This window comes from Delphinus delphis, chromosome 16, assembly GCF_949987515.2.
Source record: "Delphinus delphis chromosome 16, mDelDel1.2, whole genome shotgun sequence".
Classification (NCBI taxonomy): Eukaryota; Metazoa; Chordata; class Mammalia; order Artiodactyla; family Delphinidae; genus Delphinus; species Delphinus delphis.
The window spans coordinates 35,005,461-35,023,255 of NC_082698.1; the positions used below are offsets into that span (position 1 = coordinate 35,005,461).

The 17,795-nt window shown below is 36.2% G+C and overlaps 1 protein-coding gene across 5 annotated transcripts in view; it reads right to left on the bottom strand.

The window, feature by feature from the left end:
- Nucleotides 1-17,795, bottom strand: part of PCGF5 (polycomb group ring finger 5) — a 114,540-nt gene that overhangs the window by 17,237 nt on the left and 79,508 nt on the right. For all 5 annotated transcript variants that reach the window (XR_011246754.1, XM_069541529.1, XM_069541530.1 and 2 more), the window contains exons 7-8: nt 5,159-5,257; nt 2,425-2,514 (exon numbers count right to left, since the gene is read on the bottom strand). Coding sequence is in view for 4 of the 5 variants with exons in the window: in XM_069541529.1 (XP_069397630.1) it covers nt 2,425-2,514; nt 5,159-5,257 (189 nt within the window). In the remaining variant the exon portion in view is untranslated. The remainder of the gene's footprint in view (nt 1-2,424; nt 2,515-5,158; nt 5,258-17,795) is intronic.

A 17,795-nucleotide genomic window follows, 5' to 3' on the forward strand; every position in this document is an offset into this window, starting at 1 on the left:
GGAGGGAGCAAAGGGTAAGAGCAAAGATGTCTTTGGGGAAAACTGTGTGGGGTCCACCATCTATAGGTCCCTGGAAGGACTTTGGCTTTTATCTAAATGCCATTAGATGGTACGGGATAATTTAGAGCACAGAAGCGACATGTTCTAACTTGTGTTAAGAGGGTCACTCTGGCTGCTGTGTTGGGTGAAGATGGGAGGGGGCACAGGTGGCAGCAAGAGTAGAAGCATGGGATAGGGAGGGTGGGAGGGAGATGCAAGAGGGAGAAGATATGGGGATATATGTATAGGTATAACTGATTCACTTTGTTATACAGCAGAAACTAACACACCACTGTAAAGCAATTATACCCCAATAAAGATGTAAAAAAAAAAACTAAAAGATACAGCTGTGAGAAATTCAAGACGTTAAAAAAAAAAGAGTAGAAGCATGGAGCCCAGTTAAGAGACTTTTATAGAAATTCTGGAGAAGAGTGACAGTGGCTTGGACCAGAGTGACAGAAGAGGAGGTGATAAGATGTAACTGGATTCTCATTACTGTATTTTGACGGTAGAGGTCAAAGAATTTGCTAAGGATGGATGAAACTAATCAGGACTGACTTTAGGGATTTGGGTCTGAGAAACTGGAAAAATGGAACTATTAATCTTGGAACTGATGAGAATGTGAAGGCTGAGGGAGAAACAGGTTTAGAGGAGGAGAACACACAAAAAACAGGGTTGTCATGCCAAAAAAAATGAAACGGGCTATTTCTTTACTGTTGTACTAAGTATAAAATGTGGCATTTTTTCTATTTATTGGTTGTTTTTACCCGAATAAAAATAAGGTACTAAACCATTTTTCTGAACTAATTTTTATTAAACTATGCCTTAACCAGGGAATTTAAACTATTCGGAAATGTGTAATCAGAAGCGTAACTGTAGTGAAGACTGGTTTCTCTTTATTAATAACAATTTCTATGAATTAGCTCTTCCATGCTATGACATTAAAATAACTGGCAGTGTGGGAGACCTCTGGGAAGGGATCTGGTGAAGGACAAGTGAGTATCAGTAGATGTCTTGCAGTGGATGATGAGTTACAGCTCTCCAACCTTAAGGCAAACCTATTCATAATGATGATATCAAGCACTAACACATACTGAAGTGTCCAGTGAACTATCAAAGAAAGCTAAAATTATACCAATATTGTGGTATTACTATTATGTGTAATATCACAATATTTAGGCCCCAGCAGGGCCAGGCAAGAGAACTGACTACCTCTGTAATCTGTACTAGGTACCCAAAACATTCTGGTTAGATGGATTAAATGAGAGTGATGTATGTAGAACCATTAAAAAATATATAAAATGTCATAGGCAAGTAGTAATTTACCAAATACAAAGACAATTAGAATTTAAAAAAAAGGAGCCCTAGAGAGGTTTCATGAGTTCCTCAAGGCACACAACCAGTTGGTGGCTGGGACTAGAACATAACTTATTCCTCCTGGTCACGAGAACTCAGCCTCACAAGGAAGGCGTCATCCAAGTGGGATGTGAATGGAAAAAAATTCTGAATTAAGAAGTTACGTGCTTCATTTATTATTGTTATCATACCAAGACAGTTCTTCTGAAAAAAAAAAAGTTCCATAGATGTTTACATTCAACATAAGTATGTTTTTGAGCCACCGTAATTGGGTGAGGCTGCATTTCTTAATTTTGTGTTTTTTATAATTACTACTGTATTCCTTACTGCTACATACCAGCCTTACAGTCCCTAGCCCCTCAAATTTCCCTGATATCAATGTGACATATAACTCAGATAAAATACACCTGAACCTTCTAATTAACCTAATCAAAGATATAGTTCAAAATACAAACTCCTTTTGGGTTTTTAAAAAAATTTTCTTAGTTTCCTCCTTTTAATCCTCTCTCCCATATTGCCTGGGGCCTAAGGCACGGCAATCTAATTCTGGCATCAGAAACCACTGCAAACTCACTTACCCTTCGGTCCGATTTTATACTTTCAATGTAAAGTTGGTACCTGAAAAAAAGATTATCTAGATTCTACCCTATCTGTTTCCTCTACCACAAACAAAAAATATCTTAACCATTAAACATACTAGTCAGGGCAGAACTTAAAAGTTCCCATAATTTACTGGGGTTTAAAAAAATGTAAGTGCTATCTCCTCCGTCTCTAGGTTAGCTGAGTTCTGAACATATTCAAACTGATGTTTTAAACTTACCTTAAATATAACAAAACCACATCCAACACAGATCTCGGCCTTGTACTTGGGACCAACTATCATGGAGTAGCTGAGAAACAATAAGAGGAACCAGTTTCTTCTTTCCCAAGCTAGTTTTTTTTTTTTTTTTTAAAGTGTCTAACTGTTAAATTTGAATAACATAATGGTAAAGAACTAAATATATACGTAGGTATATAAAAGCAATTTACGTTTTCGCCTCTTAGTCGCCATCTTGTCATGTAGATGAACTCCATAGTATGATCCTTCCCCATAATTTCACCATTGCACAGCACATCCAACTTTAAAAAGAATAGTTACAGATCCATTAACATAAATAATTCTCAATTCGTAAGTGTTTTACATTTTTTTCCCAAATTTCAAAAAAGATTCAAATACTTATATCAAAATAGAAGTAGTGTCCATTATTTGAGAGGAACACTGGATCTTTCTATTAAAAGCACGGCCTCATCTCATAGGTATTAACAATTCAGATATAATTAACATGAATCACTGGCTGTCTTGTCCCACATACCTCTATCTCAGGTTCATCACCTAATTTTGAAACGCAATGTGAACCTTCTTAGTCTATGTCTCTGTGCAGCCTTTGAGATTGAGACATATTTCTGTGATTTCTTACTGAATGAGAAGAAGTTGTGGAAACCTTACAATTCCTCATGGCACATGTGGCTTATGAATTCATCTCTCATTTGAAGGAGCTGCTTTCCTCCTCTGCATTAGTTTATATTTGCAGCGGGTAAATGAATGCATATGGATACATGATTTTTGGGGGCTTCAAGGCATTCAAGCTGACAGAACAATTAGGACCAGGCCACAGGCCTGCATCTCCCAGGGCTCTCCACCTCTCTGCTCTGCTTAGCTGGTAAACTGCATAACATTTACCAGGCCGTCTTCCCACCTTGTATGGAACTTCAAAAAAGGGTCATACTTATCAGTGCTCACTTTTGCTCTAGAGCTGCAGCCACCAAACAACCCCTGCTGCCCCCAGTCCTTAGCAAGGCCACAGGAGCTGTGGCTGTGATTTACGAATTCAACAAAGCATCATTAAACAAGCATTTATTATAGATCCCTATAAATAAAACATTTCGGTTTTCTAGAGATTAAAAGCAAACTGATAGGATTTAAAGTATGGAAAGGAGGAAGAATGGCTTTTAAATAATTCTTGTCTGGCTAGACAGAGACTGGAGTTTTGAACTTTAAGTCTAAAATGAGTATAGTTCCAATTGTACTAGATAAATTATTAGCTAAATTATATTGATTTTTGGATGATTTATGGTGACTTAAATGGACCTCAGAATGTTTTTCAGACACCATTTTGTTTTTAAAAGAACAAAGTAGATAGTTTCATTTTCTTTATCTTGCCTGTAAAATAAATTCATAAGCAAAGAGGTAAAGGGACTTACTTAGGATGCAATTCCCAACTAGGTACGCAGCTTCCATTATTGTCATTTGAAAACCAAACCATCCTGCCCCAGTTACCAGTGCTGTTACAGACGCTTCAGCTGTTAGGAATGTCATTAAATCATCCCCTCACATGTGGGGCAGCAAAATAAGGGGGGAACAGTAAATATTACTAAAAATCATAGGGAAAGTTCTTTGCATTGGGATAGATAAGGAGATGTCAGTGAATTCAGTTTCTCCCCCTTCCATCCTTTCTATAGAAAAGTCTACAGAGAAATGTATGTAGTAAGTGCCAGCGGTAAGACTGTATGAGAGCAACAGTTCTCTCAGCTCTAACAACTTCCTGAAAACTAGAAAATAACTCAATGAGTCACACTTGAAAGTAAGGAAATAAAACTGCAAGTGGTATTTTGCAAGAAGAGAATAAAGAACAAAACCAAATTATAAAAACAATTTCATTTTCTATTTCACTGTGTTTATATCTATAAATCTTTTTTTTTCTTTTACTTTTTATCAAGTACATATGGCTTTAACATTCACAATTTTTTTCCTAATGTAAAAGTTACTATCTCTGGAAATTTTTTTATAGGACCAAACACATAAGAATTCTTAATCCATAGATTAATTAGTCATCTGCAAGACATTTTAAAATAAGGTCAGGTTCAGAGGTTTCCTCAAAATACAGACCTAATACTTGTCAATACCTATGTTCAAATCCTGTTTAATTTCTACTATGACTGTTCATATGAATACTATTGTACATAAGCCTGAAAAACTATTTTTCCTTTGATGTCTCTGTTTATACTGGAAGCTAGCCTCGATCTTTAGTTGTTTTAGATGCGACTAGAGGAACTCAAAGTGGGGGAAGAGGAAATTGACACAAGTTGCAAGACTGCCGTTTGGGCAGGTGAGAAATGGTAGCCACATCTCCTTGTAAGGGATAGCCAGAGCTATAGGGTCATAAACATTCTCTAACACTGCACACATTACAAGCTGTACAGTGATCAACACCAGGGCAACTGACTTCTGTAAGAAACTAGTAGACTACATGTATGCAGATGCAGTATGTTGGTTTTACTTAGGTCTAAGCAAATATCATTTTTGCATGTTACAGAACTAAATGAACATTACAAAATCCCTTTGATAAAAAGACAATGTTTTACATTCTGAAAAAGAAGTCTATGAAGAATTCATTAAAATGGATTGAAAGGTCTCAGATTGAAAGAAAAAGACATACCATAAAGCATGCTGGCATTAAAAAAAAAAGTATCCATTTAGCTGGGATATTTATTTCAAGAATACTTAATGTTATTTAAATATCTCCTCTAATCATAAAACGTTAGGTTTATTAGTATCATGTTTTAGTCAGGACGTTAAATTCAAAAACACAGATTACAGAAATAGAATATTACATTCCAAAAATTTTTAACATGAAAGTAACCAAAGTTTCCACAAAATTAATTTATTAGAATTTTACTTCAGATTAGAATTATCAAAATGATCAAGATTAGATTATTAACTTACCTCATAAGAACTTGGAAGTTTTAGTTTTAAACTTAGAAATTTTTTAATCGTTCCCACAGTTACACGTGTAGAACACCGAATGAATTTCTTCATTAAACCCTAAAGGAAATAAAGATTACTAATGAAAATATTTTACCTCGCTTTTAATAACACTACAGGTGTCATTTCCACTATCATTTTGAGTATTTTCAAGATGTATTCTGAAAATGTTTCAATTTAGAGCTCTTTAGTACTTGTGAGTAAAAATGTTCCTAATTCTTGGGTACTTAGATGATATTCTTCAAGAATATCATGTACCATCATTGTGTACTAGGAAAATCCTTGCAAACATGCAATCTGCATTCCTCTAAACCTTTTGGGAAAGAATACATCATGAGGTTAATTGAAAATAAAGTCACAAAAAGCATATAAAATATTCTGTCACTTTTGAAAGAATTAGGCACATTAAAAAAACCGTCAAACATAATTTTTTTTTTTTTTTAAAGCAGTGATTTCAAATGGGGCTCTGAGGAGACTTCGGGTTCAACAGAGAGAAGCCAGTTAGGCCACAAGATCCCCACCAACTAGAAGTCGTGTAGTATGAACTCTTGGTTGGGAAGAAATATGCCCAGTCAGTGTCTGATGGGCTGTGGCAGTACTTTACTGGAAAAACAATGTTGTACATGCCTTGATTTTTTGCATTTCGTTAGCAGTACTAATTCATTCATTAAGGCTGAACATCACTAAAATATAAGAACCAATCTAGAATGGACACCCAAAATGAGTCAAAATGAGGTTGCAGACATGATAAACATGAACCAATTTGTGAAACAAAACTATATTCCCAAACCTTAAAATTTTGTTATCAATACTAAACCAAAAACAAAACCCAGCAATTGAATTTTTTTTTTTTTTTTTTTTTTTGCGATATGCGGGCCTCTCACTGCTGTGGCCTCTCCCGCTGCGGGGCACAGGCTCCGGACGTGCAGGCTCAGCGGCCATGGCTCACGGGCCCAGCCGCTCCGCGGCATGTTGGATCTTCCTGGACCGGCGCACAAACCCGTGTCCCCTGCGTCGGCCAGCGGACTCCCAACCACTGCGCCGCCAGGGAAGCCCCCAATTGAATTTTTTGAAGGTATAAAGTGTTACTTCTACTTATGTTTAGGAAATTAGGTCAACAATTTGGAGATGTTCTTTAATTCACTAAGTCAAAAAGTAGAACTATCCAGTCAAAATATATTCCTAGCAAAATATATTTCCCAGCCAAGACCAACAGAAACTAACCTACAAATGACACCTGATCACAATTCAGATGGTAAAGTATCCATTAAAAGAAAACAAGTTAAAAGTCACATCTAAAGCAAGACGTATTCTACCCATTTCAAATGGGAAGACTGACATTCTAGTCAGCATGAAAACAAAGTGATAGATACACACATAGACATTCTCTGTTATCTGCTCACATCATCTCAACCTCATCAAGGCTTCCTATCTGTTTTCTTGCTCTAAACAGCTTATAAATAATTGTTAGCATGTTTCATAGGTCCCAGTTAAGTCAGAGAATAATGTGAAGGTACTGGAAGACCCTTTAAGTGCATTCTTATCTGTGAGGAAGTCTAACGTTGAAAGAACCTGCAGAAATGACCTGGCGTCATTAGTTATAACCTTCTCAAAATTATTAGTAAGTATAGAGATGTCAGAAGAGCAAAGATTTTAAAAAAAAGTAGGCAAAAGCTTATTTCTGGAATTTATAATCCAATAAGGTTTGACATCGATCGCTAACAAAATTCCATCTTGGATTATTTAATATTTGATTTGTAAGTACGTTGGAAATAAAAATATAACAATTATGCATTCTCTCTCTATAAAAATATAACTACACCAAATTAACCTTGTTGTTTCCTAGCTAAGTGCACTTGGGAACTGCTGTATAGCTCTCTGAAAAGTAGTTGACATATTTTAAGAGGGGCAATGACAATTAAGGGCGATCAGTACACGATGATAAGGCAGGTGGGGAGAACCTTAAAGAGATGACCCTAAGAGCAGTGCTTCTTCCCTAACCATTTCATTTCATGACACACATAGGAAATGGAAACATTCGTACTACACACAGCGGGGTTAAAAGGGAGACCCCTGGGGCAGTGGATGTGTAGCCCAGATCCTGCTCTGCTGCCCTGAGGGGATCAACATTCTAGCACACCTGTATATTTGAAGAAGTAATATATGGAAAAGATTTGGTTTGTGTTTCGAAGAATGTTAACTTCCCCTTTCATGGAACAATCCCCTTGCCTTTTAACCGGTCCCTTCTGACTCAGGCCAGAAGAGGAACAGTTCCAAAAAGGCTCCTTTCTGCTTCTAAGGTGGTTACCCTAGAGGCTTTTTTTTACTCTTTATCCCTTTGTTTTTAGAAGAGTTATAAAGACTAGATCTGAAGTCAGATAGTGGTCCATGTCACAAGTTAGATGGGCTTCCAGTTCTAGGACACACTTCAACAAATTCTAGTTCTTGTGATAATGATTATTGGATTTTTTTGTTTGTTTTTAAGCCCAAACACCTTACAATGTTTCTTCTCTCATCTTCAGAATGATATGGTTAGTATCTCCACCAGCTAACCCAATTGTCAAGCTTGACTTTTTTTGACTTCTAAAAAAATTGAAATATAATTCAAACACTACAGAAGTCACTATTTAAAGCATACAATTCAGTAGTTTTTAGTATATTCGTGAGGCTGTGCAACCACTACCACTATTTGGTTCTGGGACATTTTCATCACCCCCAAAGAAACTCCACACCCACTAGCAGTCACTACTCATTCTTCCCTGTCCCCAGACCCTGACAACTGCTAATCTAACCTTCTGTGTGTATGGAACTGCCTATTCTGGACATCTCATATAAATGGAATCATACGATATGTGTTTGGCTTCTTTCACTTAGCATAATGTTTTCAAGGTTCATTCATGTTGTACAGGTTGTAGCATGTATCAGTATTTAATTCCAGTTTATAGCTGACTACTATTCCAATGGGTAGATTTATCACATTTTATCCATTCATAAGTTGATGGACATCTGGGCTGTTTTCACTGTTTGGCTATTACAAATAATGTTCTTATGCACATTCATGTACAAGATTTTGTGTGAACATGTGTTTTCAATTCTCTTGAGCATGTATTCAGGAGTGGAAATGTTGGGTCATATGGTAACTCTGTTAAACTTTTTGAGGAGCTGCCAAACTTTTTCACAGCAGCTGCAGCACTTCACCTTCCCATCAGTAATGTATAAGGGTTCCAATTACTCCACATTCTACCCATTCCTTTTTTAAAAATTATAGCCATCCTAGTGGATGTGAAGTGGTACCTCATGGTGATTTTTATTTACATAGCCCTAATGACTAATGATGTGTAGGATCTTTTAATGTGCTTATTGGCTATCAGACATTTCTCCGAAAATATACAATTCGAATCCCTTGCCCACTTAAAAAAAAAAAAAATTAGCTTTTTGTTGTTGACTTGTAAAAGCAGTTTATACATTCTGGATACAAAGGCTTATCATACATGTGATTTGCAAATACTTTCTCCCATTCTGCAGGTTGCCTTTCACTTTCTTGACAGTGTTCTTTGATGTACAAAAGTTTTTAATTTTGATAGTCTAATTTATCTTTCTTTTGATGCTTGTCCTGATGGTGTCACCTCTAAGAATCCACTGCAACATCCAAGGTCATGAAAACTTATCCCTATGTTTTCTTCTAAGAGTTTTATAGTTTCAGCTGTTACACTTAGGTGCTTGGGCCGTTGTGAATTAATTTTTGTACATAGCATGAGGCAGGGATCCGAGTTCATTTTTTACATATGGATATTCAGTTCTTTTAGCATCACTGGTTGAAAGATTATTCTTTCTCCTTGAATTAACTTTGCCCCGTGTCGAAAATAAACTCATCATAGATATATGGATTTATTTCTGAATCTCAATTCTGTTTCACTCATTTATGCCTACGCTTATGCCAGTTATCACACTGTCTTGATTACTAGAGCTTTGAAGCAGGTTTTGAAATTGTCCTTCCATGTTTTTGTTCTTTAGAGTGTTTTTGACTATTCCAGGTTCCATAAAAGGCAGTTAGAATTTTGGTTAGAATTTTCATTGAATATGAAGAGCAATTTGGGTAGGACTGCCATCTTAGCAATATTAAGTAAGTCTTCTAATTCAGAAACATGGGATGCCCTCCCATCTATTGAGGCCTTCTTAAATTCTTTTGCTGTATTGTAGTTTTCAGTACACAGATCTTACATCTTTTTTGGTTAAACATATTCCTCCTAAGTATTTTATTCTTTCTGATGCTACTGTAAAATGAAATCACTTTTTTAACTTTCATTTTTGGACTGTACATTCCCCATTTATTCCTAGTTCTTGTATCCTGTAACCTTGCTAAGCTTGTTTTCTCGCTAACATACTTTTTCTGTGGACTCCTAAGGATTTTCTATATACAAGACCATACCATGTGCAAACAGAAACAGTTTTACTTCTTTTCTAGTCTGGATGATTTTAGTTTTGTTTTCTTGTCTAATTACTCTAGCTAGAAACTCTAGCACAATGTTGAATAGAAGTGGTGAAAGCAGACATCCTTGTCTTATTCCCGATCGAAGGGGAAAAGCTTTCAACATTAACTATGATGATAGCTGTGGGTTTTTTGTAGATACCTTTTTCAGGTTGAGGCAGTTCCCTTCTAGTCATAATCTGTTGAGTGTTTTTACCAAGAAAGAGTACTGGATTTTGTCAAATGCTTTCTCTTCATCTACTGAGATGATTATGTAGTTTTCACACCTTTATTCTAGTAATATGGTATATCGCCATTGAACCAACCTTGATCATGATGTACAATCCTTTTTCACATGTTGCTGGATTCAGTTGGCTAGTATTTTGTTGATTTTTGCATCTGTATTCATGAAGAAAACGTCATAATTTTCCGTTCTTCTAAAGTTTTTTTTGCAATTTTAATTGTGGTAAAAAACACAGAACACAAAACTTACCATCTTAACTGTTTTTAAGTGTATACTTGAGCAGTGTTGTGTATACTGACACTGTTGTGAAACAGATTTTCAGAATTTTTTCACTGGGACAAACTGAAAACCTTACACTAACAACTCCTTTTTCCCCCCTCCTCCCAGCCCCGGTAACCACCATAATACCGTCTGTTTTTATGTATTTGAATAGATACCTCAAGTGGAATCACATAGTATCTGTCTTTTTGTGATTGGCTTATTTCACTTAGCATAATGTCCTCAAGTTCATCCATGTTGTAGGACATGACAGGATTTCCTTCCTTTTAAAGGCTGAATGATTAAAGGCTGTATCCACTGTATACACCACATTTTGTTATCTGTTGATGGATATGTGGAACGCTTCCACCTCCTTGGCTATTGTGAATAGTGCATCTATGAACATGGGTGTCCAGACTCTGCTTTCAATCCTTTTGCATATATACCCAGAAATGAGATTGCTGGATCATAAGGTAATTCTGTTTAGGTTTTGAAGGAATCGCCACATTGTTTTCCATAGGGGTTGCACAATTTACAATTTCACCAGTAGTGCACAAAGGTTCCCATGTCTCTATGTCCTTACTGACCCTTGCTATTTTTTCTGTTTTGTTTTTGATAGTAGCCATCCTAAAGGGTGATATATTATTGTGGTTTTGTTTTTCATTTCTCTGATAATCAGTGATGTTGATTGAGCATCTTTTCATATGCCTGTTGGCCATTTGTATATCACCTTTAGAGAAATGTCTATTTAACCCCTTTGCCCAATTCTTAATTGGATTATTTATTTTTGTTGTTGAGTTTCAGAGTTCTTTATATAGTCTGCATACTAACCCCTAAAGTTATGCAAATGCTGGAGAGGGTGTGGAAAAAGGGAACCCTCTTGCACTGTTGGGGGGAATGTAAATTGATACAGCCACTATGGAGAACAGTATGGAGGTTCCTTAAAAAACTAAAAATAGAATTACCATATGACCCAGCAATCCCACTACTGGGCATACACCCAGAGAAAACCATGATTCAAAAAGACACATGCACCCCAATGTTCACTGCAGCACTATTTACAATAGCCAGGTCATGGAAGCAACCTAAATGCCCATCGACAGACGAACAGATAAAGAAGATGTGGTACATATATACAATGGAATATTACTCAGCCATAAAAAGGAACGAAATTGGGTCATCTGTAGAGACGTGGAGGGACCTAGAGACTGTCATACAGAGTGAAGTAACTCAGAAAGAGAAAAACAAATACTGTATGTTAACACATATATGTGGAATCTAGAAAAATGGTACAGATGAACCGGTTTGCAAGGCAGAAACAGAGACACAGATGTAGAGAACAAACGTATGGACGCCAAGGGGGGGAAGCGGCGGGGGGGTTGTTGTTGTTGTTGGGATGAATTGGGAGACTCGGATTGACATGTATACACTAATATGTATAAACTAGATAACTACTAAGAAACTGCTGTATAAAAAAAAAATTCAAAAAAAAAAGGAAGTCTAAAGAAAACAAAAAAACCCCTAAAGTTATGATTTGCAAATATTTTCTCCCATTTTGTAGGTTGCCTTTTCACCACTCTTTTTTTTCTTTTTTTGGCAGTACGCGGGCCTGTCACTGTTGTGGCCTCTCCCGTTGCGGAGCACAGGCTCCGGATGCGCAGGCTCAGCAGCCATGGCTCACAGGCCTAGCTGCTCCGCAGCATGTGGGATCTTCCCGGATCGGGGCACGAACCCGTGTCCCCTGCATCAGCAGGCGGACTCTCAACCACTGTGCCATCAAGGAAGCCCTTCACTCTCTTGATTGTGTCTTTTGATGCACAGAAGTTGTGATGTCTTTGGTTTTGGTATCAGGGTAATAATTGGCCTACAGAATGAGTTGGGAAGTATTCCTCTTCTATCTTTTGGAAGAGTTTATGAAAGACTGGTGTTAATTCTTACTTAAACATTTGGGATTTGCTTTGCGGGAACATTTTTCTTTTAAATTACTTATTTCATCTCTTTGCTTGTTATAGGTCTTCAGATTTTAATATTTCTTCTTGAGTCAGTTTTGGTAGTTTGTGTTTTTCTAGGAATTTTCCATTTCATCTAGGTTATCTAATTTGTTGGCATACTATTTTTCATAGCATTCTCTTGTAATCCTTTCTATTTCTGTAAGGTTGCTAGTAATATCCCTTCTTTCTTTCCTGATTTTAGTAAGTTGAGTCCTCTTTCTTTGTCTAGTAAAAGATTTGCTGATTTTCATCTTCTCAAAGAACAAATATTTGGTTTCATTAACTTTCTTTGCTACTTTTCTATTCTCTTTCATTTTTCCCCAATCAAATCTTTTTATTAATTGCTTTCTTCTACTTCTAGTTTTTCCTTTTTCTAGTTTCTTAAGATAGAAGACTAGGTTATTAATCTGAGATCTTCCTTCTGTTTTAATGTAGGTGTTTCATAAGTATAAATTTCCCTCTAAACACTGCTTTCGCCACATCCCATCAGTTTTGGCATGTTGTGCTTTCATTTTCATTCATCTCAAAGGATTTTCTAATTTCCCTTGTGATTTCTTCTTTCACACACTGTTAATAAAGGACTCTGTTGCTTAATTTCCACACACTCGTGAATTTTGACGAATTTCCTCCTGTTATTGATTTCTAATTTCATTCCATTGTGGTTGGACAATATACTTTGTATGATTTCAATCCTTTTAAGTTTATTGAAACTTCTTCTGTAGCCTAACATAAGGTCTGTCCTGAAGAATGTTCTATATGAGCTTGAAAAGAATGTGTATCCTGCTGTTGTTGGGTACAGCAGTCTAGAGATGTCTATTAGGTCTAGCTAGTTTTGGTGCTGTTCAAATCTTCTGTTTCCTTATTGACCTTTTTTTCTAGTTGTTCTATCCATTATTAAAAGTGTGGTATTGAAGTCCATTACTGAAAGTGGTATTGTTGTTGAATTGTCTATTTTTCCCTTCAATTCCGTCAGTTTTTGCTTCGTATATTTTGGGGCTCTGTTGTTAGGTGCATTTATATTTATAACTGCTATATTTCTTTGATGGATTAACACTTTTATCATTATAAAATGTCCTTCTTTGTTTCTGATAATTTTTGTCTGAAAGTCTATTGCCACTCCTGCTCTTTTGGCTACTGTTTGCACGGTATTTCTTTTTCCATTCCCCTACTTTCAACCCATTTGTGTCTTTGAACCTAAGCTATGTCTCTTGCAGACAACATAAGAGTTGTATCATGTATTTTTAATGCAGTCTGCCAATACTTGCCTTTAACTGGAAAGTTTAATCCATTTCAAGATAATTACTGTTAGGGTAGGATTTATATCTGCCATTTAAAAAATTTGTTTTCTGTTGTATCTTAGGCCTTTTTGTTCCTCTGGTTCTCAATTACTGTTTTATTTTGTGTTGAAATGATATACTACAAAATGCCTCTTTAACTGCCTTGTCATTTCTTTTACTGTGTATTTTCAAGTGACTTTCTTTGTGATTTCCCTGAAGATTACAACTGACATCTAAATTTATAACAGTCTACTCTGGAATAATACTATCTTAATTCCAATAGCACAGAAAAATTTGCTCCTATGTAGCTGCTCCCCCCGCCCCCGGCTGTTACTGTCTCAAATTACATCTTTATACTTAGTGTGCCCATTAACATAAATTTAGTTACTGCTTTATGCAGTCATCTTTTAAAGCAGATAGGAGAAAAAAAGTTTACACACAAAACATACTTTACTTTTGCCTTTTATATTTACCTGTGCAGTTACCTTTACTAGTGGTCTCTATTTATTAATGTGGATTTGAGTACTAAGTGTCGTTTTGTTTAAGCCTGAAGGACGCCCTTCATTATTTGCAGAGAAGGTCTGGTAGTGACACAGTCTCTTACATTTTGTTTACCTGGCAGTATTTTAAGTTCTCCTTCCTTTTTGAAGGGTGTAAGTTTTTGATGGACATAGAATTCTTGGTTGACAGGTTTTTTTCTTTCAGCACTTTGCATATGTCATCCTACTGCCTTCTGGCCTTTATAGCTTCTGATGAGAAATCAGCTACTAACCTTATTGAACATCCTTTGTAACTGATGAGTCACTTCTTTATTGTTGCTTCCAAGATTTTTCTGTCTTTTAACAGTTTGATCATTATGAGTCTAGCTATGAATTTCTTTGAGTTTATCATATCTGGAGTTTGTTGAACTTCTGGGATATTTAAAGATTTTCATCAAATTTGGGAAGTTTTTGGCCAAAAACTTCAAATATACTTTCTGTCCTTTTCTCGTCTTCTTTGGGGACTTCCATTATGTGTATGTTGGTAAGTCTGATGCTATCCTACAGGTATCCACTCATTTTTCTTCATTACTTTTCTTTCTGTTCCTCAAACTGCGTAATCTCAATCTATCTTCAAGTTTTGGGGTTCATTTCCTATGACTCAAATCTGCCACTGAATCTCTTCAGTTAATTTTTCATTTCATTTATTGCACTGTTTAACTCCAGAACATTTAAAAAAATAATTTCTATCTTTTAATTAATATTCTCTAGGTGGTGAGATTGTTCTTGTACTTTCATGTAGATGTTTAGGTATAATTTCTTTTAGTTCTTTGCATATTAAAACTTTTTTTTTATTGGATTATAGTTAATTTACAGTGTTGTTAGTTTCAGCTGTACAGCAAAGTGAATCAGTTATACATATACCTATAGCCATTCTTTGAGCTGTACAGTAGGTTCTTATTAGCTATCTGTTTTATATATATTAGTGTGTATTTGTTAATCCTAATTTCCTAGTTTATCTGCTCCCCCTCCCTTCACCTTTGGTAACCATAAGTTTGTTTTTTACATCTGTGACTCTATTGCTGTTTTGTAAATAAGTTCATTTGTACCATTTTTTTTAGATTCCACGTATAAGTGACATCATATGATATTTGTCTTTCTCTGGCTTACTTCACTTAGCATGATAATCTCTCAGTCCATCCATGTTGCTGCAAATGGCATTATTTTGTGCTTTTTTATGGCTGAGTAATATTCCATTGTATATACGTACCACATCTTCTTTATCCATTCCTCTGCTGATGGACATTTAATTTGCTTTGATGTCTTGGCTATTGTAAATAGGGCTGTGGTGAACAAGAGGGTGCATGTATCTTTTCAAATTACAGTACTCTCCAGATCTATGTACCAATTTACATCCCCACCCTCTCTAGCATTTATTGTTTGTAGATTTTTTGATGATGGTCATTCTGACTGGTGTGAGGTGATACCTCATTGTAGTTTTGATTTGCATTTCTCTAATAATTAGTGATGTTGAGCATCTTTTCAGGTGCTTTTTGGCCATCTGTATGTCTTTTTTGGAGAAATGTCTATTTAGATCTTCCACCCATTTTTTGATTGGGTCATTTTTTTTTTTTTTTTTGATATTGAGCTGCATGAGCTGTTTGTGTATCTTGGAGATTAATCCGTTGTCAGTTGCTTCAGTTGCAAATATTTTCTCCCATTCTGTGGGTTGTCTTTTCATTTTGTTTATGGTTTCCTTTGCGGTGCAAAAGCTTTTAAATTTAATTAGGTCTCATTTGTTTATTTTTATTTTCATTACTCTAGGAGGTGAATCAAAAAAGATACTGCTGTGATTTATGTCAGAGTGTTCTACCTATGTTTTCCTCTAAGAGTTTTATAGTATTTGGCCTTAACATTTAGGTCTTTAATCCATTTTGAGTTTATTTTTATGTATGGTGTTAGGGAGTGTTCTAATTTCATTTTTTAACGTGTAACTTTCCAGTTTTCCCAGCACCACTTATTGGAGAGACTGTCTTTTCTCCATTGTATACCTTGCCTCCTTTGTCACAGATTAGTTGACCCTAGGTATGTGGGTTTATCTCTGGACTTCTATCCTGTTCCATTGATCTATATTTCTGTTTTTGTGCCAGTACCATACTGTTTTGATTACTGCAGTCTTTGCACATATCTTAAATGGATGATTTTAAAATGTATATTTAGTCAAGTTCAGTGTCTGGGCATCTTCAGGGACATTTTCTATTGACCGCTTCTTTTCCTATATATGGGCTATACTTTCTTGTTTCTATCTGTCTCATAATATTTTGTTGAAAACTGAACATTTAAAATAATGTGCTAACACTGGAAATCAAACTCCTGCCTGCTCCTCAGGGATTGCTGTTGTGGCTTTTTCTTGTTTCTCATTGTTTAACAACTTTCCTAAACTAATTCTGTAAAGCCTGTATTCTTTACAGTATGTGGCCACTGAAGTTTCTACCTAGTGGTCAGCTAACAACTGCACAGAGATTTCCTTATACACCTGGACCCAGTTAAGTCTCCTGGTCTTTGCTGAGGGACTCTATATGAGTTTTGGGGCACACCTCCAACACTCAACCAGGTTGTTGACAATTCTGCCTAAGTCTTCACTTCCTGCTTGTGCAGAGCCTCAAGGTCAGCCAAAGGTGACAGTTTAGGGCCTACTAATTGACTCTGAAAGTTTTTGCCAGTTTTTTCACTGCTTTTATGGAGGAGCAAATGTTTGGCAGTCCTTACTCTTCTATTTTCATTACCTTCTTGCTCTTGACTTTTGAACTGAAGTAGGTATACTGTATAAACCATACATGCAACTACTACACCACCACATTTGAGAATCTCATCCTACTACAGAGGAATGAGATGGTTGAGAAGGCTGTAAAGGAATGCAGGCATAATTTTTCTGTCTTTAAGCGGTATGTAATCCAGTTTCAAGGAAAAAGCACACACCAAAAAAGATAAAAGACAATATCAGTGCCTGGTACCTTTAGGAACACAATAAATGCTGATTTAATAAATAAATGCAAGTCTTAGAATTTCAGAAGGGATTCACTAAGGTGGAAAAAACGTCACAAAAAATAGAGGTCTCTTGGGTCTTGACAGAAGTCTAGGACAGTGGTGAGAACAGGGAAGAACATGCCAAAAAGGAAGGACTATTCAAAGTTTTAGAGGGTTTTAAATATTCTTAATACAAGCCTTTATATATTCTGGATGCAAATCCTTTGTCAAATACGGGTGCCAACTTTTATGTTGGTATTCACAAATAAATGACAATAATCCTGTGTCTTGAGAGACAGATTCATTGATGGGAATAATGGAAGATAAACTCATCAAGATAGGGGTTAGTGAAAGAGCTTGAATGCTAACACAAGGAGTTAATACTTGATTCTAGAATGTGGCAAACTATGGCCATAGCCCTCAAGCCAAATCTGGCTATCTATTTTCGTTAGTAAAGTTTAATTAGAACACAGCCAAGCCAGTTTGTTCACTATCGTCTATGGCTGCTTTACTGCTAAAATAAGCAAGCTGAGTAGCTGCAACAAAGCCCATATGGCCCACAGCGCCCAAAGTGCCTACTACTTGACCCTGACAGTGGCCATGAGTGCTTGCACACACGCAGGCTGAAGCCTCAGCCCTGCATAATAAAAGAAATTAAGGATACAGGAAACAGTTCAGACTACTTTCAAAAATCTAGATATAAGGTGAGCAGCAGCGGACTGAGGGGAATTTTGCAGGACTTATGACTGGTTGAAGGGGAAGGGTAGAAGGTAAAAAACGTCCAAGATTTTGAATTTCTAAGATTGGCTGAAAGATAGTAGTGAACCAGATGTAAAATAGACAGCTAGTGGGAA